Source organism: Sceloporus occidentalis, unplaced genomic scaffold (genome assembly GCF_023333645.1).
Source record: "Sceloporus occidentalis isolate IW3139 unplaced genomic scaffold, rSceOcc1.0.p SCAF_118, whole genome shotgun sequence".
NCBI classification, from domain to species: Eukaryota; Metazoa; Chordata; class Lepidosauria; order Squamata; family Phrynosomatidae; genus Sceloporus; species Sceloporus occidentalis.
The window spans coordinates 1,793,973-1,819,698 of NW_028317098.1; the positions used below are offsets into that span (position 1 = coordinate 1,793,973).

Genomic DNA, 25,726 nt, shown 5'->3' on the forward strand with positions numbered 1-25,726 from the left:
GAAGTGCGTCCCTTTCTGGCCTCGCGTGGGGCAAGCGGGGTACAGAGGCCGGGGAGGGACCTTCGAGTGTGGCTTCGCTGCTTTGAGATGTCGGTGAGGAGGAGGGCGGAGGCCTTCGTGCCGGCGGAGGAGAGCGACCAGCTCCTGATCCGGCCCCTGTGAGTGGACGCCCTCCCAGCCCCAGACCCCAAGCCCTGCAGGGGCCTCCCCTCTTAAGGCTCCACCACATTTCAGTAATCATGGGTTCTCTCTAGGAATCTCTGGGTCCTCCAGCACTGCTCTGCATGTTGTTGACCATAGAGTTGGAGGACTTAGACTTTCCTAGAGAGGACGCTTCTCTAGGCATTTGTAGCTCCTCTATGGTTAGCTCCTGGCGGATGTTAATCATAGAGTTGTGGTGGAGGGCTTAAGAGATGCCTAGAGAGGGCGCTTCTCTAGGCATTTGTAGGTCTTCCAACATGAGTCTATGATCAGTTTCTGACAGATGTTGACCATAGAGTTGTAGTGAAGGATTTAGAGATGCCTAGAGAGAACACTTCTCTAGGCATTTGTAGGCCCTCCAGCGTGAGTCTGTGATCATAATCTGGAAGAGGTTGACCATAGAGTTGCTGTGGTGGAAGACATAATAGAGATCCTTAGAGATTCTCTAGGCACTTGTTGGTCCTCTGGTATGATTCCAGCAGCCTCTGAAAGATGTTGACCATAGAGTTGTGCTGGAGGACCCAAAAGTGCCTAGAGAGGTGTTATCTCAGGTTGAAAAAAACCTGTGATTTGTGGCTTTTCCACTAACCCCAGTGAATGTGGAGGGAGCACTGTAATGCAGTTGGACATCACTTTAAGTGCTGCAGCTCCATCCTGTGAATTCCTGGGATGTATAGTTTTACCGGGTGTTTTGCCTTCTCTGCCAAAGAGTGCTGGTGCATCACGAAAGTACAAATCCAAGGGTTCTGGGAGATGGTGCGGTGGCCAGTTAAAGTGGTGCCAAGTGGCATTATTTCTACAACCGAGATGCACCCCCAGCACACACACAGAGAGGGCAGTTCCCCAGCTGCGCCTTCTTCCCTGAGATGTTAAGAAGGGGGCTGTCATGTCCTTGCACTGTTCTTACAACTTGGGCTGAAACAGCCTGGTTTAATTTTTACAATGTCTCGGAGAACAAATTCACAATACATTACATTACACGAAATAATATAAATGTTGTATGTATTCAGCATATAACAATTTTTATTATTTTATTAGAATGGTTGTAATACTGTAAAGAGGATAACATATGCTTCCCAATTTTTAACAGAAATATTGTCTATACGTGAAAGAACAGCTTTTTAAGGTCACATTCCTCCCTTCCTTGCCAATAGCACAATGATTATAGAACACTAAAATCTATGAAGAACACCAGCATTGGTAATATATATGATATGATAGCCCTGTTTAAATATTTGAAGGGGTGTTGTATTAAGGATGGAGTAAGCTTGTTTTCTGCTGCTCCAGAGAACAGGACAGTGCATTCAAACTAGTGGAAAAGAGATTGCAGCTTAACATTAGGAGGAACTTCCTGACAGTAAGAGCTGTTTGACAGTGGGACACATTCCCTCTGAGTGTGGTCAGGTCTCCTTCCCTGGAGGTCTTTAAACAGAAGCTGGATGGCCATCTGTCAGGGATGCTTTGATTGTGATTTCCTGCATGGCAGAATGTGGTTGGACTGGATGGCCCTTGAGGTCTCTTCCAACTCTGTGACTGTGTGAGTCTGGGTATGCGGATGTTTTGCCAGACCGCCAATCATTCTTGGTCCCATTGCAACATGGGATGCCTGTGTGAAGCGGCTTTGAGATTTTAAAGTTCATGGGGAGGGGGGATAGGATTTAGGTCAGCATGGCGTAAGGTCTGCATGCGGATTGTTACACTGTGCTGGGGCCTCTGTCTTGACTACTTGAGACCTCTGTCATAACTACTTATACTTGTGACTGACTGAGAAGCAAAAGGTTTTGTGAAATAGAAAAAAACATAACAGTGTATTCATTTTTTAGTCTGTTCCTCTGGATGCCAGGGTTTGTCACTGCTTGCCTCCATTGAATAATAACAGGATATTCATGTCCTATACCAAGCCCATCTAATGATTGATTGCTGTACAACAGCCCAGACAATGAGACAGATAGATAATATGGGATTTTTTTAATGGCACAATATAGCAAAAATAAATTTCCAGAAAAAAAATCCATTTCCTCCTACATCTCTGATAAATCAGCCCCTTTTTTGTCTGTCTGATTTTCCCAGTTTGTGCACCTTCCAGCAGCTTGTGATATTACAGTTCATTGTTATGTCTCTGTCTGGTGAATGATATTATCATCAATACAGTAACTTCAACTCTAGTTCATTAAGATCAATGACTACGTGGCAGGATTACTAGATCATCTTAGTCTAGACAAGGTTTTAGATGGGGAGATCATGTTTAATTTTTAATCTGTCATCCCTAAATCCTTCCTTGTCATTGTTTTCCAGCAAGAAGCCTAAACATGACCTACAATCCTTGTTTCTAGACATAACTTTTCACTCATCTGTAATGTATGTCTGAGCAAACCTGATTCACTGTAATCCAGGATTGGTTTAATAATCTTTATTGCTTAATTTTGTTATACCATATTAAAATATACATGTTTATTTTAAACATCTACTTTTACATCTGGTTTTTAAATAGTTTATTGGTCTAGTTGCCTCAAGAGACTAAAAATCTCCAGACAATTAGGTGAAAGCCCAGCAAACTGAAAGAGTTTGTTGTTTTGTTTTTTGGCTATCTAAATAGGATAAAAGTATTAAGATATGTTTATATATAGAAGCTGATAAAATGGTTATGGGCTAGCTGGACAGTGTGGATGATTTGAAATGGGTCCGTCCATCTTATATATTATGTCCAAAGTCTATTAGTCTAAAGATCAGGACGTCCAAATCATACCTATCTAAATTGGTTTTGATCTAACTGCTTGTTAATTCAGGGTTTTGTTGAATTACTTCACATTACCTCTAACATTGCTTTAACAGTATTATATTTGCTTACACTATAACAAGCTGTTTTATTTTCTCTGGCATCATGTTGAATATGCCTGTTGGAATTAATCTAATGTTTGGACGTGAAAGGTACAATTTTGTCCTGAACGCGGTTAACAAATATTCCTGTAGTTGGGTGTTCCATATAACAGATGGTACAGTTCAGTGCCTATCTAAGCCATAGACACTCTTCAGATGTGACAGTAAATTATTGTTTAGCATTACATGGAGGAGTCTTGGGCTTGACAGTTCCGTCTTCAGTTCATTCGAAAAGAGGAGATTGAAAGTTAGGCTCTAGACTGTGCTCAATTCAAAATGCTAACTGTACTTAGAACTGAAAAAAAGAACTCAAAACTTCAGAAGCCCCCTTAAAGCTTTAAGGTTTAGAAATGACAGTGAACCATTGGTAAACTGAAATCAAATTTTGTTGTGGCCATGGCAGAGAAAGGAGAAGCCATTCCAAGGCTTGCCCAGGCTCATTTGCATCATACTCAACCATAGAGCTCAGAGATAGTGTGGTGTAATGGTTTGAGTATCGGACTGTGACTCGAGATCAGGATTCGATTCTCCATATAACCCACTGGATGATCTTGTGTAAGGCACACATGCTTAGCCCCAGAAAACCCCATGATAGTTTCACCTTAAGGTTGCCACAAGTCGGAAACAATTTGAGGGCACACAACATCAACAAAAATAATTGCATTCTGTTTAAATGAAGCCATAGAGTAAAATTAAAGACCTTGCTTTGCTCAGTTACAGCTAATACAGCTTTATGTATTCAATTGACTGATAGTTGTTTCTCCAACTTGTCTCACTCTCTTCTCACAGAGGTGCTGGACAGGAAGTAGGAAGATCATGCATTATTCTAGAATTCAAAGGAAGGAAGATAATGGTAAGCATTGTGCTGTTTTATTTATAAACGTTATTGATTCAGGTGCTATATTTGATTAATGTTATGTCTTCTTTGCTTTTCACTCTTTGTGCATTATTAATAATAAAATAATTTAACTTATCAGAGTCAATTTGGGAGAGAGCATATGTTGGATGAGGTTATTGTAAAACATGCTCGTAAATCTTGATGGAAAGTTTGAATTGTATGAAAAGACAAAGCTTGTTTGGTATTGCAGAACCATTTTTTCTTGAATGCCTCCAATTTCGTGGAGAGCATACACTCCAGTTCTGTAAATGTTTGATCAGAGTTGCATAGAAACTTTAAGCGTAGCTTAGCATATAATGAACAGATTTCCAAAGCGATGTCCCTTGTGTAGGGTACTGCCAAAGTCTCTCAACCCCTCCTTCTTTGAACGAAGGTATAACATTTCGGTTTTATTTTGATACATATGAAGCAATAAATATACCATGAACTTTCCTAGTTTGATAGTAATCACAATAGTCAGGCTAGATTAGTTGTGTGTTACATCCTGATGATTGCAGAAAAGAAAATAATTGGTATATCTTTTGATTGATTGATGCATTTTTCAGCTCGATTGTGGAATCCACCCTGGCCTAGAAGGAATGGATGCACTTCCTTACATTGATCTGATAGATCCTGCCGAAATTGATCTTCTCTTGATTAGCCAGTAAGTGGCATGCATCCCAGTGCAGAGTGGCGTAGTATATGTAAGCACTAGCCTGGTAGCCATAGTCAGCATGGAATTGTATGCAAGCAAGTGAGTGAACTGGCAGAGGAGTGTTCCTTTCCACTTTTTCTGTCAACATAGAAAGAAAGTGGATTGGTGGCAGAGGAGGGTTTTTTTTTCATACAGAGCATAGCAATGCAGTGGGATGTTGGAAGAGGAGTGGAGCTTTCCTTTACTGCTCTTCCAGCCCACAACAGGCTGAGAAACCTTCTTGTGGGCTAGTAAATTTTATGGGGTTGTTTACAAAGCTCCTGCAGATTATTAATGAGATATGATTATAGTGTGTTTGTAATGTTATTATTTTAAAATGTTCAGGGTGTGTAACAGATCTGTTTCTTCCAACGATGTAGAAGCGTTGGTGGTAAATTACTTGAGCTTTTATTGAGGCATCAAATGTTCTAGCTATATGTTGTGATATTCTGTGGCTTGAGTCCCTAATCTGATCTCTACTTGCCTGTTTTAGTTTTCATTTAGATCACTGTGGCGCACTACCATGGTTTCTACAGAAGACAAGTTTTAAAGGAAGAACCTTTATGACTCATGCTACTAAAGCAATTTATAGATGGCTTCTATCAGATTATGTCAAAGTTAGGTAAGTCAATCTTCTTAGATTTGGGGAGAAAATTAGTGTGAAGCAATACAGTGACTAGAATGATGAATCTGCAATGGTTTCATCTCCTGTGTTGTTACATCATCATCTTAAGCACACCTTATGCTAATCTCAGTCATGTTTTGCGCTATCTTTCAAGTGATCTGAGAAACTGGTGAACAGAATGATTATTTGCTTCCTATTTTGTGCAGCAACATCTCAGCGGATGACATGCTGTATACAGAGACAGATTTAGAAGAAAGCATGGACAAAATTGAGACTATCAACTTCCATGAAGTAAAAGAAGTGGCAGGAATCAAGTTCTGGTGTTACCATGCAGGTCATGTTTTGGGAGCAGCCATGTTCATGATTGAAATAGCTGGAGTGAAGGTACTTGCTTAGCATACTAAAGAGGCCCAACCAGGCATGCTGACAATTTCTTTGCATTAATTTGCCCCTCCAGGTTTCAGGAAGATTGTTTTTTATAAGAGGAATTTATTTCTGTGCTTGTGCCTATTGCACCAGCCACACTGAGATATATAAGTTCATAGTGTGAGTTGTTGCCATTGGCTGTGGAAGGTAATGGACATTTATCTTAAGTGCTGGAGCCATGTGCTTGAAATTACTATATATACTCATGTATAGGTCTAGAAATTTTAATCAAATAATCAACCTAAAAAACCTGGGCCAACTTATCCACAAGTCCATGTAAGTACTGTACCTTAACTCTTCTAAAAAAAGGAACCATCTCCTTCTCTGAGTAGAGTGGAGAAAGGCAAGAGCTTAGTACCTCCCCGGGGAACCTAAAAGAAACACTGTCCCTCCACTCCACTGCCGTGCCTCTTCTGGTCTTTTTTAATGCCCTGGAAGGAAAATTTGGGGGGGGGGCTCTTTGGCACCTCAAAGGAGCACCAAGGGTAGACACATATATACGTTTTCTCAACCCTGCTTGTGCCTTGTTAACTCCCACACACATTACACAGCCACCATATCTATCATTCCCTCCTCATCCATCCAGCCTTTAGAGTGAGTTCTAAAAGGGTTATGCCTGCTGGGATTTTGTAAGTTCTTTGGTATCATTTTCCTTTGCTTCATCCTTTACATCCTTGTTACATGCCCCTAATTTTTACCCTTGACCTATACAAGGGTCATATCAAAATCCATAATTTTGTCCCCCAAACCTGTTGTTGAGTTATAAGGCTGACTTATACACAAGCATATACAGTACGGTCTTCCCATCTGTGAGCTTGCAATTTGTGGATCTGACCATTTGCTGATAGCAAGCCCTGCTGTTTTCCATGAGGGTGCTTGCATGTTGCACCGCCAATTGGGGACAACAGGACTTGAGGTCCAGTGTTTTTTCTTAACCATATGGACAGGTCCGGAACAGATCCCCTGCGGTTACAAAGGGCCAACTGTACCGTATAGCTTACCACCGTGTTTTGTGACACAGGCCTCATTGCAAGTGCTTACTGGTTGATCTGTCGTCATCTTTGGATGGGCCAAAAAGCCTAAACCAGGTTTATAGTACAGTGGAACCTCGGGATACGAAATACCCGGGTTACGAATTTTTCGGGACCCGAAAAAAACCCATAGGAAATTATTGATCCGGGTTACGAAAGTTTTTTCGGGCCCCGAAAAAACTTTTGGTGCTTTTCGGCGCGATTTTACACCAAATCGCGGCTTTTCCCCATTAGCGGCTATGGGGATTCGGCTTGCGAAAGCCGTTCGGGTTACGAAAGCGGCCGCGGAACGAATTAATTTTGTAACCCGAGGCTCCACTGTAATCTGCCATATTATGTTACCTTTTCTGTTAGTTTACATTGTGTATTGTTTCTTTTCTTTGTCATAGCTTTTATATACAGGTGATTTCTCAAGACAAGAAGACAGGCATTTGATGGCAGCTGAGATTCCCAATATTAAACCTGATATTCTTATAATTGTAAGTTTCTCACTGTAATATGAAATAAATATATTGCATGCATTGTGTGCATTTTTAGTCTCTTCAAGTCATCTCAGTTTTATATACATTGTAATTTTTTGTTGTTATGTAGCCTTCCTTTGCAATAACTGCTTTAATAAATAATAATAATAATAACAACAACAACAACAACAAAATGTAAAATACAAAATAAATTACTAAGCCATTAGCTAAGCAAATAAACAATCAAACTAGTAAATATGTACATAATTTTTGTGGAGAGTAACACATTATGCTAAAATTAAACAAATACTGTCTGGAATAAATACATTTTAAAAATCCTCTGAAGGGTCAGAAAAGAGAGTTATAAACAGATAATAGGGCTTTTAAATGTCAAGATGAAGGTGATAGAGGATGTAATTTAAAAACTACCATTCTTTATTTTCAAGGTGCTCTTTGTTGACTTAAATATGCAGTCAAAAGTAAATTTTCCCTGTTGAAAGTTGGTCTCAAAAATACCCGTTCATCTTTTTTTTTTCCTTGCATTATTTTTTGAGTTTTATCATTTCTGTACACAGGAATATTATGGTCGTAGCAAAAAAAGAATTACCATGTGGTGAAAATGATTTCCAGGCACTTTCGAGGAGAAGCTTGTTGGACAGGATTTATTTTCATACCTGTAGGTCATATTTAACCTCACAGAAATTTGACACCAAAAATATAGGGACTGTGCTCTTGCCCTCTTCCCAGGGCTTTGCCAGCAAGTGAACATGGACTCAATCAGTGGAGGAAAAACCATATCATTATTTGGGACTTTATTAATAAGTTCTCTTGCCCAAAGCATTGGTCATCTTTGCTGTAATAGGTTAGCAGTAGACATACTTTGTAGTGAAATGTTTAAAGCAGTTATTAGTTGTTCTGAGACCAGCTCGTGCATCATTTAATCCTGATCCGGCAGTACTTCAGTAGTTGACATTTGGTGTGAATATTTTGTTTCAGTGTAATACTGCTGTTGTGCTGATATATGGCCCATGCTTCTTTTAACTGTGTTAATTATTTTTCTTAGGAATCCACATATGGTACACATATCCATGAGAAACGAGAAGAGAGAGAGGCAAGATTCTGTAATACTGTACATGATATTGTAAACAGAGGAGGAAGAGGTCTTATTCCTGTGTTTGCCTTGGGAAGAGCTCAAGAATTACTTTTGATATTAGGTATGTTGTGCAGCATTGTTTTTAGGTTGACATGATAAAAACAGTTGTGTACATGTTGCCAGTGTTTCTGTATAGTGCATGTCTGAGAGAAAGGCTGCTGCCACACTGCAGGAATAAAGCAGGTTGACACCACTTCAACTTCTATGGGTCAGCACTATAGAATCCTGGGATTTGTAGTCTGCTTTGGCACCAGGATTCTTTGACAGGAAAGGCTAAATATCCCATAAAACTTCAAATTCCAGAATCCCATAGCATTGAGCATTGGCAGTTAAAGCGGTATAACTGCTTTATTTAAACTGCAGTGTGGCAGCCAGAGAATGTGTGTGTGTGTGTGTGTGTGTGTGTGTGTGTGTGTGTGAGAGAGAGAGAGAGAGAGAGAGAGAGAGAGATTTGACCTGTAAAAGGAAATGAGGGATTCTGTCATTTTGTACAGTGGGCCCTTGGTATCCGCTTGGGTTTGCTTTCAGGACAGAAACACACACACCCGTTGATACCAAAATCTCTAGATGCTCAAGTCCCAATAAATAAAATGGTTTAGTAAAATTGAGTACCCCTTCTAAAATGGCTAAATCAAGGTCTGCTTTTTATATTTTATATATTTTTGAATATTTTCAAACCATGGATTCTTGAATCACTGGATAAGAAGAGTCAGCTGTATAAAGGCCCATTTGTTTTTACTGAATAAATGTGGATAACATTTTATGAAAGGGTTAAAGACATTTACTAGGTGATGGATTTAGCCACATTTCAGCCATATTTGTACTGTAAATAGCAAAGGTACCCTGTTTTAATTCTGCTTGTTTTCTGTTGTGAAATCATGACATCCATAGATAAGGCAACCCTTCAAATTATCTCCTTTGGTGCCATTTCTTATTTCAAACATTTTAAACATTAGTAGCTCAATTGGAGGTTGTTTTGCTATATATTTAGCTGAATATAAGAAGTTGTGTCATTCTAAAGTTTACTGTCTTTGAATATGTGGCATAGACTAACATCTCACTAAGTTCTTTCAGAATGTATCACTCTCCTAGCATAAGGATTGCTTGGCATTCACTTCTCAGCAGCCAAGCTCTATCCAGAGCTGCCTGTTGCTTCATTGATAGTCTTTTTTTTTTTTAAGAGGGGAAAGGGTTCAGAAACAAGAATTATGAGAACTGAAGCTTAGGAAATTTCTTCAGGTTTTTGGAAGACAGTTTTCCAAACCTCCCCTTTCATAGTTCTTTGGTTCCACAAACCCCGTTGAAGCTCAGCACTGAAACAAGAGGCAGCTCTGGATTGAACTGGCCTCTCTATGGTAACAGATACCAGGTGGCCATTTGTCTTTTTCAACACTTCCACTTACACAGGCAAGTCTTGGAAATTTCTTTGTGCAAGCAATGGTAGTGTTTAACTGGTGGTATAACTCCTACAAGCATAGTGCCCTTATGGAAGACAAGCCTTAGGCTACAGTCACATACTCAGGTGTCTAAAAATTTTGTATAGGATTCCACTGACGGATCCACTTTTTTCAGATAATCAAGGTTTTAAGGTTTATTTTCTTGCATTGAAACATTTCATTTTTGGTTCCTGAGAAAAAGCAGAATCCTCACCGGTTCTACAGTAATACTCTATATGATACTGATATTCTAGAAGGTACCTAAACATTCCTTGAGATTTTCAGCAAGTTTTTAATTTATGTTTACTGGAAAGTAAATGTGTGTCCTTTTAAGGGTCTGTGCTTAGGATAACAATACACTTCCTGTACTATAAAATGTTGATGTTTTCTACAGAACACTTTTCAGAATCCAGGCTATGCTTGATTTTGTTTTATAACTTCTGTGTACTGACTGCACAAATTAATTTTGTTGTGTTGTGTGTGTGTTTACTAGATGAATACTGGCAAAATCACCCTGAACTACATGAGATACCTATATACTATGCTTCTTCTCTGGCGAAGAAATGCATGGCAGTGTATCAAACATATGTCAATGCCATGAATGATAAAATCCGTAAACAAATCAACATCAACAACCCATTTGTATTCAAACACATTAGTAATCTAAAGGTCAGTATGAATTAAGCATATGGTAATAATACAAGACTGTATAACATGGTTATAATTTAACAATAATTCTGGTTTTGAAACCAGACATTTAACCTTTCAGAAAACTTCAGCTGCTGTTTCTAATGAAATTAGGCTGTGTAGGATAATGAATAACCATTTTTGGAATATCTGTTCTTTATTATTCATTATGGTAGACTGACAAAAATTGTCATGGAAATCTGCTTTAATCTCTCTGTTCATTAGCACCAGAATGCTTGGATCTCACCTTCTGTTGAAAGAGAATTGGAGGCAGCAGGGGGTTCGTCACAACTGGGGAGTGGGAGATGGTGCTGGGGTGACAACTGCCACTTCTCATCACAGAGAAAACTTCAGCTGCAATTAAACTATTTACATATTTTAAAAAATTCAGACATATGCTTAAAAGAATAAAATGTAATTTAACAAATTTCTGAGAAATACACATTCATACCCATGACTCATGTAGGTGAACTGGAAATCAACTGCCACAAATCCCTCATTAAACAAAAACTTTGGTTGCCATCTCATGCAATCTTGAATTCAGCAAATTCACTGGCAATTTTTCCTGAATAAGTGAGTGCAGGAGAAGGCTATCAAAAAATCAATCTATCTGCCATGTGTCACAATCCCTCTGGAAAGCCAGCATGATGTAGTGGCTTGAGTATTTAACTACAACTCTGGTGACCAGGGTTCGGTTCCCAGCTCAGCCATGAAACCCACTGGGCAACCTTGGACAAGTTACATGATCTCAGGCAAAGGCAATAGCAAACCTTTGAACAGATCTTGCCAGGAAAACCCTATGATTGCTTCACTTTAGGTTTGCCATAGGTCAGAAATGGTATGACAGCATACAACAACCACAGTCTCTCTAACTTTGAAGATATTGAGTGAGCTTTATTTCTTGACAGCAGAATCACAGTCCATTTAATGAGGTTATTGACACCAGTAACTTACTGGTTTACCATCAGCCCATCCTCTGTTTTCCTGAGAATGGCTGTGAGCATTTAAATGATAAGCATCCTTTTAAGGGTCATATATGACATTCTGTAGAATTGTTTGGGGCTCAGTGATCCCACAAAATCTGCAAAGATAGCTGCAGCCCTCTGATCTATCAGAACAGGAATAACAATTCACACAAAAGCATTTCTCTATGACCTGCGTACTGAAATTATAGTAGATATTTTTGTTCTTTGTTTTCTAGAGTATGGATCATTTTGATGACATAGGCCCCAGCGTTGTAATGGCTTCTCCTGGTATGATGCAAAGCGGATTATCCAGAGAGCTGTTTGAGAGCTGGTGTACTGACAAAAGAAATGGAGTCATCATAGCGGGGTATTGTGTGGAAGGAACACTTGCCAAGGTGAGGTTTCATTTTACTACCATAACATTTTAAGGTACAAGTCAGGCTGCTTCAGATACTAGTTTATTTTATCAGAGAAATAATAGTTTGATGATTTTACTATACCTAACCAAAAACTGGAGTAATCTGTTTCACTGTTAAATGGATTTGAATTTTTCTACTATGTAGTTCTTATCAGTTATGCAAAGAGTGTTCTCATATGTGTTAAGAACAGAATAGAAAATACAACCATTCTCCTACTCCCCCCTTTGACACAATTGTTAATTTGGCTTTTGGAGTGGGTTGGTATTAATGAGGAGAAGGGATTATTGTGCCAGACTTTTGGATGTAGGCTCAAGTTTGTACTTTTTGTAATGAATGAAATAATATGATATATTATTGATACTGGTGTATTTTATTGTGATGTTACAGCACATTATGTCTGAACCAGAAGAAATTACGACTATGTCAGGACAAAAGCTCCCACTGAAGATGTCTGTGGATTACATTTCTTTCTCCGCTCATACAGATTACCAACAAACCAGCGAGTTCATTCGGGCATTGAAACCTCCTCACGTGGTATGTGTATCTATTTTTCAAGGAGTACTATAAATAACAAATGTTTATAAAATATGGGGTTGGGGGGGTTCCTGTATATTACTAATTATTAAAAGCTAATAAGGGAAATGTGTAGCTAAAAGAGTGGCAGTCTAAAGGCAGGCAAGATGCATTTTATTGCAGTACATGTAATGCCACTGAGAACAAGAAGCTTTTCCCTCTCCTTTCTTTCTTCTTCATATCTCCTCTTAGCAGTCATCATGATCATTATGACTTTTTCATTTAGATATTGGTACATGGGGAGCAGAATGAAATGGCCAGGCTGAAAGCTGCATTGATAAGAGAATATGAGGATAATGATGAAGTTCATATAGAGGTCCATAATCCTAGAAATACTGAGGCTGTGACGCTAAACTTCAGAGGAGAAAAGCTTGCTAAGGTAAAGACAGGCATTTTCTTCACTATGAAAAGTATATTTGCCTCATAGTCTAAAGATTTTCATCCACAAATAATATTGTAAAAAAACCATTTCATTCCTGGGAGGTAGAGAAACTGTTGTATAATTGACACAATGCAGTCCTCTCATAGCCAGAAAGAATCGGATTACTAAGGTACTCCCATTGTTCTGTTTCAAAATTAGTTCTCTCATTGCAGAGACAGGTCTCATAATGTTTGAAAATGTTTCCTTGGATAGGACAGAGTAACAATTGTTATAGCCTTTTTTAAAGTTAACTTCCATACTCATACATGCAAAATGTATATTCTCATATGTCCATTTACATAACATGTACATAAATACAGACAGTCATATATATAGATACATAGAGCCAACCATTCCAGTAGTCTGTGAATGCTCTGAGACATTTTAGGAAGAAAATGGGAATTAGTAATGATTCTGAAAATGTTAAGGCGAATAAAGGGATCACCAATAAAATATTATTACTTGAGGTTGACAGTGAGGTGTCCATTTTAAAGATGAAGATTTTCACTGAGAAAGAAAAATGGAAGAGAGTATTTAAAAAAACAACTGAGTGATTCACAGGTAAATTTATGTCACTTTTTGAAGTTACTGTATACATCCACTTAGAAATGTTAGTTTAACAAGGATGCTAACTTAATTCCATTTTTTAACTTTTATTCTCTTTGTCTTTCTGAATTTTTTTTCGATTTGTCTTGATTTCTCTCTTTTTCTTCAGGTTATGGGTTCTCTAGCAGATAAGAAACCAGAACAAGGACAGAGAGTTTCAGGAATACTAGTTAAAAGAAATTTTAACTATCACATACTTTCTCCATGTGACCTTTCCAGTAAGTAGAAGAGACCAGAGAATTTTATAAGAATTATTCAAGGCCTGTGGTCAGGAAGGGTGTGAATGCGTAGTGATAAGCCTTTCTAGTTAGTTAAAATGTTTTGTGATGTTACGTTCCCATATTTAATATAGTATACATTCTTGTGGGACTCTAGATTTAAAAAGAAACTTGATAAAAGAATTGATAAATTGATGTAGATGTAGCATGGAGTGTTGAGAATGGCAAAGGGGCTGCAGATAGAGGAAAGCACTAGTCCTAATGTCACTGTCCTTCCGTGAACAGTGGAGCAACGTAAGGTCCGGGCAGTACTATATACTGAACATCATGCTTTTTCCTTGTCCATAGATTACACTGATCTTGCCATGAGCACTGTGACACAGACCCAAGCTGTTCCATATACAGGTTCTTTCAGTCTGCTTTATTACCACCTACAAAAACTAACAGGTATATAAATGGAGAGAAATGGTTGATATTCTTTGAAGTTTTCCCCTGACTCACAAAGTTGTAACATGTAGCATGGTTTTGTAATCAGTATCAAAACTATTAAAGAAGGAGTAGTAGTAAATATAGTAGTAAATATATAGGCCAGAATCTTTCTATAGATGATCCCAAGAGGATTCATGATCAGTCATGGCAAACAAGCAATTACCCTTTGTAAGCAGTCTGTAACAGGAAAGAAAGAGTTGCGCCCATTTTAAAGGCATGCTGAGTTCATGTATTGTGACAAGTGCACCAAAGTGATCTTTGCAGAGCATGGAAAGATTTTCCTGAGGCTGGGAAGATTGAAACACATCATTGGAGGTAGCTACCCAGTACTTGTTACTGACTTGCAGTCATCAGACATGCCAAAATACTGGCAAAACTAAGTCATCAGAACAGATTCCTAATAGATGTGATAGTATGAAATTTGGGACAAGAATGCAGTGCTTTTAACTAGTGCATGTTAAGTTAATACGCAGAATACATTGTCTGTCCCTTGTACTGGGTCAGACCATTCATTGGTCTGTAGTCCAATATTGTCAACTCTGACTAGCAGCTGGAGCTTTTTAGGATTTCAGGCAGGAATCCAAATACTAGCCAAGGTTGGCCTAACTTAGCTTTCAAAATCAAGCAAAATTGGGTGTGTTCAGCATGACACATGGCACTGTATGATTCAGACGTATGGATTCTTCTAAAGAAATATGTGTGTAATATTTAATAAAAATGTGTGGGTTTTATATACAAAGTTTACATTTGTGGTTATGATATTTTATTATTTTAAGGTGACATAAAAGAAATAGAAGTTCAGGATAAACCAGCCCTGAAGGTTTTTAAAAACATTACTGTAATCCAGGAGCCTGGCATGGTGGTGCTTGAGGTAAGGACAGAAGAATGGTTGCTTTGTAAATGTTCTGATTTCTTGGAAGTGGCTTTAAGACAAGAGTTAACATTAGGAATGGTTAGTTTTTGTATATAACAACTGTTATGTAAAGGGAAGAAATGTCTACACCTGCTTTTTCTCTCCCTCTCTTTCCCTTTTGGTTTCAAAAGAATTACCCAGAGTGGGCCAGTGCAGCCACACTGCTGGTATACGTTTGGCCAAGGGACCAGGAGCAAGCCACAGGACCTTGTGTGCCCTCTAGTGCAATTTTATTTTCCACTCTTATCCTATCATTGCTGGGCTCAGCACAAGTTCTGCATTACAATAGAACCATTTCTTTATTTTTAAAAACAATTATATTTGACGTTTTGAGAGCAGACCCATAAGCTATGTGACAATTAAAATAACATTTAATAAAATCATTATAAAATATAATGAGTAACAGAACTGAAAAATTAACAACTGGCAAAGTCAGAATGATAGGAAATACAGTCGTCCCTCCATATTCACGGCTTTGGCACTTGCAGTTTTGATTGTTTGCGAAGTCAAGGCCTCCAGGTGCACACACACTCCCCCCTCTTCTCCATCCCCTCCCTGCCCCTCTGTAACTAGCCCAGCTGAACCAGCTACAGGGCAACAGTGAGAGGAAAGAGTAGCAAGCTCTTTCTCTTTCTTTCTCCCAAGGCTTTCCAGGGCATCAGGAGCTGGAGAAAGAGAGGACTCCCTTCCCCTGAGCACCTGCTGCCTTGGAAGGGCTTGAGGGAAGCTTCTTCCAAGGCTTTCCAGGGCAGAGGAAGGGAGAGAGAGTCCTCCACCCTCTTTCTGATGCTTCAGACAGCTGAGGAAAGCTCTCTGGAGAATTGGAAGGGAGGTGGGGGAATTCACATGCATTTTTCTCTTCCTTCCTCAATGCCTCAGAGAGCTTGCCTGGCATGAGGAGGAGGGCTGAGAATGGTGCGCGCAAGTCCCCTGGCTTGCTTATGATGCCTCAGTGAGCTCAGGCAAGCTCTCTGAGGCAATGGAGGAGGGAAGAGAGGCAAGTGTGTTCACTCCTTTCTAATCCTTCCCTGTTGTTCTGAAATGGGGAAGGGATTATCTGCAAAATTTTCAATTTTGCGATGTTCTTCACCCCTACCCTCCGTGAATATGGAAGAAATTTGAAGCAGCCAAATACCATTCAAAATAGACATGTCTTCACTTCTCATGTGCAGGCAAGAAAAAGAGAAAGAAGGAGCCTCTTGGGAAAGCAATAACCTTAGTGTCATCAGTAAGAAGGCCTTACCAGGCATCTCAGCCTACCAAGCCTATGGAGAAAAATGGACAAAGAGCAGGGCCTCTGATGAAGAATATAGTGTGCAGCAGGCTTAAAAGACTGTCTTTCAAACAGACTAGTCTCAAACAGAATTTGAAAGTAGTTTAAAAGCCACCTAAATGCAGAAGACAGAAGCAAAAATGATTTAAGGAATTCTAACTGTTGCAGCTTTAAAGCGGGATTTTCGTATAATCCTAAATGTAACCCTCTTTTCGTTTTTGCTTTTTAATCTCTCCAGTGGGTAGCAAATCCTGCTAATGATATGTATGCAGACACCGTAACAACAGTGATACTGGAAATTCAGTCAAATCCCAAAGTTCATAAAGGTATTTGCCTTTTTATTTGTATAGGTATATGCTTTTTTATGTGTGCAGTGTTGTGAAAGGATGGGCACCAAAACTAGATTCAGTACTGTGTTGCTCAGAGTTCTGAGTCTGGAGACACGTTCATACAAATGGCATTTGTTATGTGAGAGAGGATTTGGGGACAAGTTTGATATAACATTATTTACTGAGGGGCAAAACAGACAGGCGAAAGGGGTGGCTTGAAACCAGTCCTTCTGAAGATGGATTGGGGCAGCAGCGAACACACGTCATGGCCCCAATCCACCTTTTCCCCAGCCAAAAAAGGAGTGAAAAAGATCTGCTCTTTTTTCGGCTGGGGAAAGGGCAGCTTTTCCCACCCCACCCCACCACAGCCTAAAGCTAGCTTCAAGACACTGTGGTGGCATGCAGCATGTAAACGCCACACCGCAGCAGCATCTTGAATCCACCCACATCTGCCTAACTTCCAGGTGGCTTCAGGGCTGCGTGGGAGCATGCAGTGTATAAACGCCGTGCTCCCAAACCACTCGGACAGCGGCTTTTAGAGCCAGTCTGTTCTGGCTCTAAGTCAATTTAATGTGCATGCATATTGGTATAGTTAATACACTTGAATGTTTTTTGAATGTAAGTAATCTCATTTAAAGAATACGTTATTAATACAAATTCTGTGTATATCCGAAATGTTCAGAGTGTAAAATTACAAGAAATTGATTCTCATAACAGAAAAAGAAATAAGAAAGTTGAATATATGTGCTTAACACCTAACTGTATGGATGCAAAAGTGTTGTTACAACTTTAATTGTTCTTTTTAACTCCCAGGTTAAGTGGAATACAACCGTTTTCTTTAAAATTAGAGGTCTCCACAATGATAGTGACTGCATCCGTATCGTGCCAAAAATTAAAATTCTTACTCTTGCCTATAAATGTACTTACTTTTTATAAATTTATATGAATTATAGCGTGAGAGCTATCCACCCCATTCAGTCTGAATTGGGTAAATATTGTTTTCTTTATTTTATTATATATGGTAAGCCTTCATGTCAACATTTTTCTTGATATTTAAAACCTGATCTCAATTACACACTCCCAAATAGCAATGGAATTAAAGTGTTAGATATGTTTTTCAGCTACAATACACAAAATTCCTAAAAAAGAAGAGATAGAAGCCTATCACAAGAAGATGGAGATCATGCTCCAGTAAGTTCTTACGCTGTATTGTCAAAAGGAAAAAATAACTATAGCTATTAGTATGAATATATAACCTAAGTGACAATCAGGCTAAAAGCCTACGGTTGCTCAGAGGTGGTGATCCATCTCATGATCTGCACCTACTCTGCCACCATGGAAACATCTGTGGTCTTTGCTTCTCTGAAAGGAGCTGCGATGCTCAATTCAGGTAAAAACAGAGGTTCTGTGGCAGTTTGAAGAAAGGCACAGATTTGCAGGAACCATCACCTCTCAAGTCATGTCTGCTCCCTCCCTGCTTTCTTTTCATTGACGGTTGAAGACATTCTTATTTAGACAGGCTTTTGAGGTGTGAATTTTACTTAGATAGTATGTGTGTGTAATTTGTGTGCTGTCTTTCATGCTTTTAATTTTTTATTGAAATGGTTTTAACTGTGTTGTGTTTTTTTAAATTAAATTTTTATTCAATTTTGTTATGGAGGAGGGCAAAAGGGATAATGTAGTAGATTAACATGGCATCAACCATACACACCTATGTTGTGAATTTAACTGTTGTTTTAATACTAGTATTATTTAAGTCTGTTTAACTTTTGTAAATAATGTTTTAGTTGTATCCTTTTTAAATTATTGCAAGCCACCTTGAATCCCATTTTTGGAGAAAGGTGGCGGGATGGATTTATATTCCAACACACCTCTGGGTTTGGAGGAACCTTGAAGATTGGTACATAATTTCCTCCCATTGCAATTAATGTGAGAATTCATAAAAATAAGGCGGAGGCTGAAAGTGGGAGGAGAAGGATTCACTATGGAGTTAATAGCAACATCTAATTATACTTCCTTTTAGAATCATAACATATATTGTGCTTGCATTCTAGCCAAAGTTAGGCACTCCCAGCTCACATCTAGTTCAGTGGGAAAGTATTAAATACGTTAAGTGGTTTTCTGTTACTCTGCGTATCCTAAAGTACCTATCCTTAGATCCACATCTTTTCATTTTGTTCTTTAAAGCCACCCACGATATAAAATCATGTCATGTGTTTTCCTAGAAATACCGCAAAGCTTGCCAGAACCCTCATTTACAGATCAGAGATTGGATTAACAGACTCAACATTTTTTGGCCTGAATTCTCTTTTAGTTCTGAGTATAGTAGACTCATTGAATCCATTAGATTTATTGATTGACTCACAGTTCAGCATTTGAGTGGGTCTGCTCTAGTTGGGACTAACCAACATTATGGAAGCTTTTAAGTATTTTAAAATCCTCTTAACAGTATGGAAATTGTTCTAACAATTTTAAAATTTGGTTCTTTTCTATATGTCTTTAAAACAGTGGTCTTATTGGCTGCAGTTCAAAACTCATTTGCCTTTTAGAATCATAACACATATTGTGCTTGCATTCTAGCCAAAGGTACATCTTGGGAGTGAATTCCACTGAATTCAGTGCAAGTTACTCTTCAGTAGACTTGACTATGGTTGCAGTTTTAGACTGCATGACCAGAATATCTTGTAGATATATTAAGCAATTTGCTGCTATTCTACCTTTGTAATAATAAGCCCTTCATTTGCAGAGACATATTTGGAGAAGATTGTGTAAGTGCAAAGCAGGATAATATACTGAGTGTCACTGTGGATGGAAAAACAGCAAATCTTTCATTGGATACACGGGTATTTACAACTAAATTTGATAATGTTTTGATTTGTTGTGTGCAGCTGATAAGATATATGTTCAAAGTTTTTTTTATCTCACCTTGATTTTTGAAATGCATAATGCGATATGTATTCAGTGACTTATTTTCCAAAAAATCTTCCGATTCAGTATTTGATTTGTTCTTGCCCTCATTCTCATTTGTGTGCTCAGACTTGCTATAAATTAGAATGAAATAGAGTAGTAAAGAGTAGTAAAATTGTTTCTTAAATATCTACCCTGTTGTGCAATCAGTGATACTAAAACTGCTTAAAGTTAATAAGAGCCTGGACCAGTTAAACATTCTGAAGGATTACTATGACTGTATTTCAGAAGTAGTGCTGAAGACATGGCAACCAGATTGATTGCTGGTACATATAGGAGCAATCATTTATTGTTGTTGTGTGCCTTCAAGTCCTTTCCAGATTATGGTGACCCTAAGGCGATCTTATCATGGGGTTTTCTTGGAAAGATTTGTTCAGAGGAGGTTTGCCATTGCCTTTTCTTGAGGCTGAGAGCAAGTGACTTGCCCAGTGGGTTCCATGGCCAAGTGGGGATTGAACCCCGGTCTCCAGAGTTGTAATCCAACCCTCAGATCACTATGCCACTCTGGCTCTCAAGAGGGGAACAAATCACACCAATGTTAAAAGCACTCCACTGGCTGCCAGTTAGTTTCTTGGCAAAATACAAAAGTTGGTTATTATCTTGAAAGCCCTACATGGTTTTGGTCCAGATTGCCTATGAGATCACCTCCTGCTGTATAATCTGTCCCATACTCTCATATCCTCTGGGGGATATTTACTTTAGCCAACCAGGATTAGACTGGCAATTGGCAACCAGAGGACTTTTTCATCAGCTGCCCCTAATTGTAGAATGACCTGCTAGGAGAGATTTGACAGATAAATATGAGGTCTGAATGATTATGTTAATGTTTCATTTTCATTTCAAAAGAAGCTTAACATAGCAATATGGGGCAAGTGTAAATTCCCTTGGGCTCATGGAACTGTGTGATGGTAACTTATTGGTTTGGAGAATTGCTTTAATCCCCTTGTACCCTTTATGAGGCAGGTGGCAGTGGTTTTGCCATGTTCGCCACCCTGGCTGATTTTAAGCCAGGAGATATCTTACTTATACCAAACTATAATCTGGATCCAATTTAAAAAATGTATGTTCAATGCTGAAAAGCCTGCCCCCGGGGGGGGGGGGACATGACAGGGGTTATCTCCATGCTGTTCTGGAGGGTGTCAGGACCGGGGTCTTTTGTGTATTTTTTAAAGACATAAATACTCTAAAGGTATCAGATCCTGTCTTCTCTTGGAAGCTAAGCAAGGTCAGTCCTGGTTACTACTTGGATGGGAAATTTCCAATGAATACTATGTCTTGTAAGCTATATTTCAGAGGAAGGAACTGGCAAAACACCTCTAAATATTCCTCTCCTAAGAAAACCCTATGAAATTCATGGTGTCACCATAAGTTGACAGGCGACTTGAAGGCACATACTCACAGGTCCAACAAGGGGAGAGAACAGCTGGAAAATCTTGGCTAGTTCTCCGGCCCATTTTAAGCTTTCTGGTTTTAAAAAGTGTAATGATCCAGAATTAAATCTGTTTTCTCTCCCCACTCCCCACCTTTGTTTGTTTGTTTTGTTAGACTGTTGACCATGAGCCTGGATGTGAAGATGACGATGAAACTCTTCGGGAAATGGTAGAGTCAGCTGCACAAAGACTCTATGATGCCATCACTCCTTTACAATAAATGGATTGACCATTGTATATATTGTGGACTATGGGGGGAAAATTACTAATTAATTTGCAATCACTTTTTTTTAAAAAAAATGTCCTTTAACAAAGTTGCTCCATCCCCAAATAGTGTTGTATAGTAATCATTTTATTGGAAACATTTATCAATTCCAAATACATTTTTCTTTGTATACATTGAAATGGATTTGTTTTTTATGGATTCATTGCTGCTCTGAAATTGTGGAATCCAAAGTATCCTGCAGATAGTGACAATCAGCTTTGGAAGCTTCCCTTATACCTCCAGTCTAGCACCAGTGCATCAGCCTTAGCAACTATTTTGACTACGTCAGAAAGATCCAAAGTTGGAAGAAATGCCTTGAAGCATATGCATATATGTGTGTATGCACATATGTGCTTGTGTGTAAGAGAGAATTCACATCTCTACAGTGAAAAAAGTGCTTTGTGTTCCAGGTTGAACAGTATTGTTTTTTAAAAGTCACTAATTATAAACTAAATTGACATCTTCAGCACAGTGTAACTTGATCTGTAATCTCTTGAGTCTAATGAAAATGGGAAAAGTGAATTAAGAACATTACTCTTTCTCTGACCTAAATACATCACTAGAAGTAAAGTCTCCTGATCTGGCTGGGACATACTGCTGGAACAGATATAGACATCAAGAAGAGTAAAGACCTAAAAATTAGATGCTGTCCTAAAAATCAGCTGTTCAGTCCTTAATTTTTGACTATTTGTACTTCTCAAGCACAAACCAAAAGTCTTCTGAAACTAACTAGATTATATACACGCAAGTGTTTTCTTTGTCAAGACTGTACACTCCATTACTCATGTTGCAAGGGTCAGAAATGTTTAAAGAGATGTATACATTACCTGTCAAAAGAGAAAAATTCTCTACTCCGCAACGTATCAGCAGTCAAAATCTATCTATCTGGCTAGAGAAAAATGATCTGCTGTCTTTCTGAGTACTTTACCTGTTAACCTGAGTGCAGTGTAGACTGCTCTGTCATTTGTTTGGCCTTTCTATCAGTAGATCAAAAGGCTGGCGTGTACATCATGAGCAAATCTACTACTTTGGAAATAACTTCCTCTGCTTTTGATCAAGCTTGCTTCAAAGTGCATGTCAGGTTTGTTTCAGTAAAATGCCCAGAGGAGTAAAAGACCATGGAATAGTAATGAGTTCTTTGGATTTTAAATAAGCAGCCACATCTGTATCATTACAAGCCATATTGCAGATGACCATGAAAGCATTCCAAGGGCACAGATCTACATGTTTGTATTTCAGTGCTGAGATGCAATTTTTTTCCATTTTGAATTTAATTCAGGCCTCTGTCCCCTCCATAAATCTCAGTTTTACCCATGTTTTGGCTTATTTTTTCAAGTTAAAAAGGAAAAGAAATGTTTCTACCTCTGAACACTTTAATACAAGTCATTGCATTTTGTATTCAACAGCAAAAAAGTGGGAACACTGCCTTAGAAATGCTGTTCAACAAGAAAGGCCCATTGCAAAAGTAGATATACAAATGGACCCTGGGATATGGGGAGCAGAGGGAGGCTCCTTCCAAAGCCAAACCTCAAGGATCAGGCCCACTGAGACGCCTATGTAGTTCTGCCCTTGGGTAACTACCATTCAGAATTGTCCCAAATTTATAGCCATCCTTGCATTCAGTTTACAAGAGTAGTATATATTTTCCCCATTCTTTGATATATTAATTTTAAAGCTGCATAAAATTCCTAAACATTTCATTTATTATTTTGTCATCATCTTCCTGGCAGTCACACTGTTAACTGTATGCGAAGGGATCTTGTACCACCTTTGAGACTAAGGTCCAAAACACACTGCAGAAATAATCCAGTTTGAGACCGCTTAAACTGCCCTGGCTCAGTACTAGGGAATCCTGGGAATTGTAGGGTTTTTTGTGGCACCAGAGTGCTCTGACAATACTAAATGTCTCGCAAAACTACAGTCCCCAGGATTCCCTAGCATTCAGCCATGGCAGTTAAAGCAGTTTCAAACCAGATTATTCCTGCAGTGCAGTTTGAACCTTAGTGTACAACTTCTTTCCCTCAGTTAATCTCAAAGGTGCTACAAGATCCCTTTGCATACTGCTATCCCAGACTCACATGGCAGATGCAGCCATAGCTGTGTCAGTCTGGGATAGCAGTATGCAAAGGGATCTTGTAGCACCTTTGAGATTAACTGAGGGAAAGAAGTTGTAGACCAAAATCCAAAACACTGCAGAAATAACAATCCAGTTTGAGACCATTTTAAACTGCCCTGGCTCAATGCTGGGGAATTCTGTGAACTGTAGTTTTGTGAGACATCGAGCCTTCTCTGTCAGAACTCTGGTGCCACAACAAACTACAATTCCCAGGATTCCCTAACATTGAGCCAGGGCAGTTAAAGTGGTCTCAAACTGGATGATTTCTGCAGTGAGTTTTGCACCATGGAGGCCCATAACAATAGCCTGATCATGTTCCTCCCATGGCTGGCAGTGGGGATGATCATTTGAAAGGGTGATGAGGGACATAGAAGTAGTGGGGCCTAGGCCCCTTCCCTTCAGAGAGGAAGAGACAAACAATACACTTATCCCTTCATATTTGCAGCTTTGACTTTTATGGATGTGATTGTTAATGGATTTGATTAATATGTTCTCTCTAGGAATATCTAGGTCCTCCAGTGAAACTCCATGGTCAACTTTAACCAAAGGTTGCACTGAAAGGCCTAGAGATTCCTAGAGAGAACGCTCCACTAGGCATTTGCAGCTTCTCTAACGCAACTCTATGGTCAATGTCTGGCAGATGTTGACCACAGAGTTGCACTGGAGGACCTAGATATTCCTAGAGAGGCAACCTCTCAGGTTAAAACATAGTGTTTTGTAATTTGTGGTTTTCCCACGTTCACAGGGGTCCAGTTAAGGTTGCCATAATTCTGGACCTCCAAACTGAGACAAATGTAGGACAAAAGTAGGACAAAATTTTCAAATGTAGGACACATTTTTTATAAAAATTGGAGGACATGCAAAAAAATTGATGATTTTTTAAAAAATGTTAATATAAATGCATGTTTCTTAGGCATGATCAAAATGGAGGACATTTTGGCATTGTTCCTAGACAGATGGCAGAAATGTACTTCCCTTTCTGGCTAACCTCCCCCCCCCATTCCAAAAAGCATATTTGGGCATTGAAGAGGAGGAAGAGTGGAAAAGGCAGAGGAGGAGGAAGAGGAGAAGAAGAGGAGGAGGAGGAAGAAGGGGAGGAAGAGGAGGAGGAGGAGAAAGAAGATGAAGAAGAGGAGGAAAAGGAGGAAGAAGGAAGAGGAGGGAGGAAGAAGGGGAGGAAGAGGAGGAGGAGGAGAAAGAAGATGAAGAAGAGGAGGAAAAGGAGGAAGAAGGAAGAGGAGGGAGGAAGAAGGGGAGGAAGAGGAGGAGTAGAAGAAGAGATGGAGAAGAAGAGGAGGAGGAAGAAGATGAAGAAGAGGAGGAAAAGGAGGAAGAAGGAAGAGGAAGAAGAGGAGGAAGAAGGGGAGGAAGAAAAGGAGGCAGAAGGAGGAGAAAGAGGAAAGGCTCTTTCCCCTGCCTGGCTGCCTCTGTCACCAACGGATGAAGCCAGGCAAGGGAATGGGGCCTCGCTGAAGCCAAGCCCCAAACCCCTGCCTGGCTGCCTCTGTCGCCGTTTTGCCCCCACCCCCGGGATTCCCCCCCCCCCCCCCCCAGAGACGGAGGCAGCCAGGCAGAGGTTTGGGGCTTGGCTTCAGCCGTCCTCCATGCCCCAGCCAAGCCTGGAGGACTCCGCGATCGCGGAGGAGCCCCCAGGGCATGGCTGGGGCTTGGAAGACAGACGTCCTCCAAGCCCCAGCCAAGCCTGCAGGACTCGCTGGGGGGGGGGAGTCCCGGGGGCGGGGCCAAACCGGGGAGGGACCGTGCGGACCCGCCCCAAATTGGGAAAGTCCCTCCCCCAGGCGGGATATGGGAAGCCTAGGTCCAGTGAATGTGGAGGGAGGAGTATAGTTCCTGGTAGAAGTTGTTGTACACAAGAAAACCAAAGTGACTGTTACACATAGGTGATAGTAGTGTCACAAATGTATAAGGAAAAGGTTTTTCAAAGAACTGGTGCTTGTCACAAATAAGTGGCAGTGGTAGGATAATAAAACCCATTGGGCTGCCTGCCCTCTGAGGAAAACAGGTGACTGAGGGTCACACGTTGTCACACTGGCATTATTTCTCTCATAGCTCTACTATTCCACTTTAATTGCCCTGACTGCCTACTCCCATTGCATTGTGGGACTTGCAGTTTAAAGGCGGGGCCTTTAGAATCCTGTGCCAGAGAGCTCTTAGGCCTCACTGGACTACAAGCCCCACAATGCAACGGGAGGAGGAGGCAGCCAGAGCAGGGAAAGTGGAAGAGCAGCAGCACTCTAATAAGAGTGTAAGGCG

General features: G+C 39.7%; 1 protein-coding gene across 1 annotated transcript; it reads left to right on the forward strand.

Annotated features, from left to right (window-relative positions):
* The first annotated feature begins 2 nt into the window (after positions 1-2).
* Positions 3-21,796, forward strand: LOC149282346 (cleavage and polyadenylation specificity factor subunit 3). The gene is made up of 18 exons (XM_089498305.1): positions 3-158; positions 3,868-3,931; positions 4,522-4,619; positions 5,143-5,271; positions 5,481-5,658; positions 7,121-7,210; positions 8,256-8,406; positions 10,275-10,450; positions 11,670-11,828; positions 12,240-12,386; positions 12,652-12,804; positions 13,562-13,670; positions 14,019-14,117; positions 14,936-15,030; positions 16,584-16,671; positions 17,796-17,865; positions 19,421-19,517; positions 21,187-21,796. Exons 1-18 carry the CDS (start codon positions 88-90, stop codon positions 21,289-21,291), a joined length of 2,079 nt encoding a protein of 692 aa, XP_089354431.1. The 5' UTR covers positions 3-87; the 3' UTR covers positions 21,292-21,796.
* Positions 21,797-25,726: the final 3,930 nt, after the last annotated feature.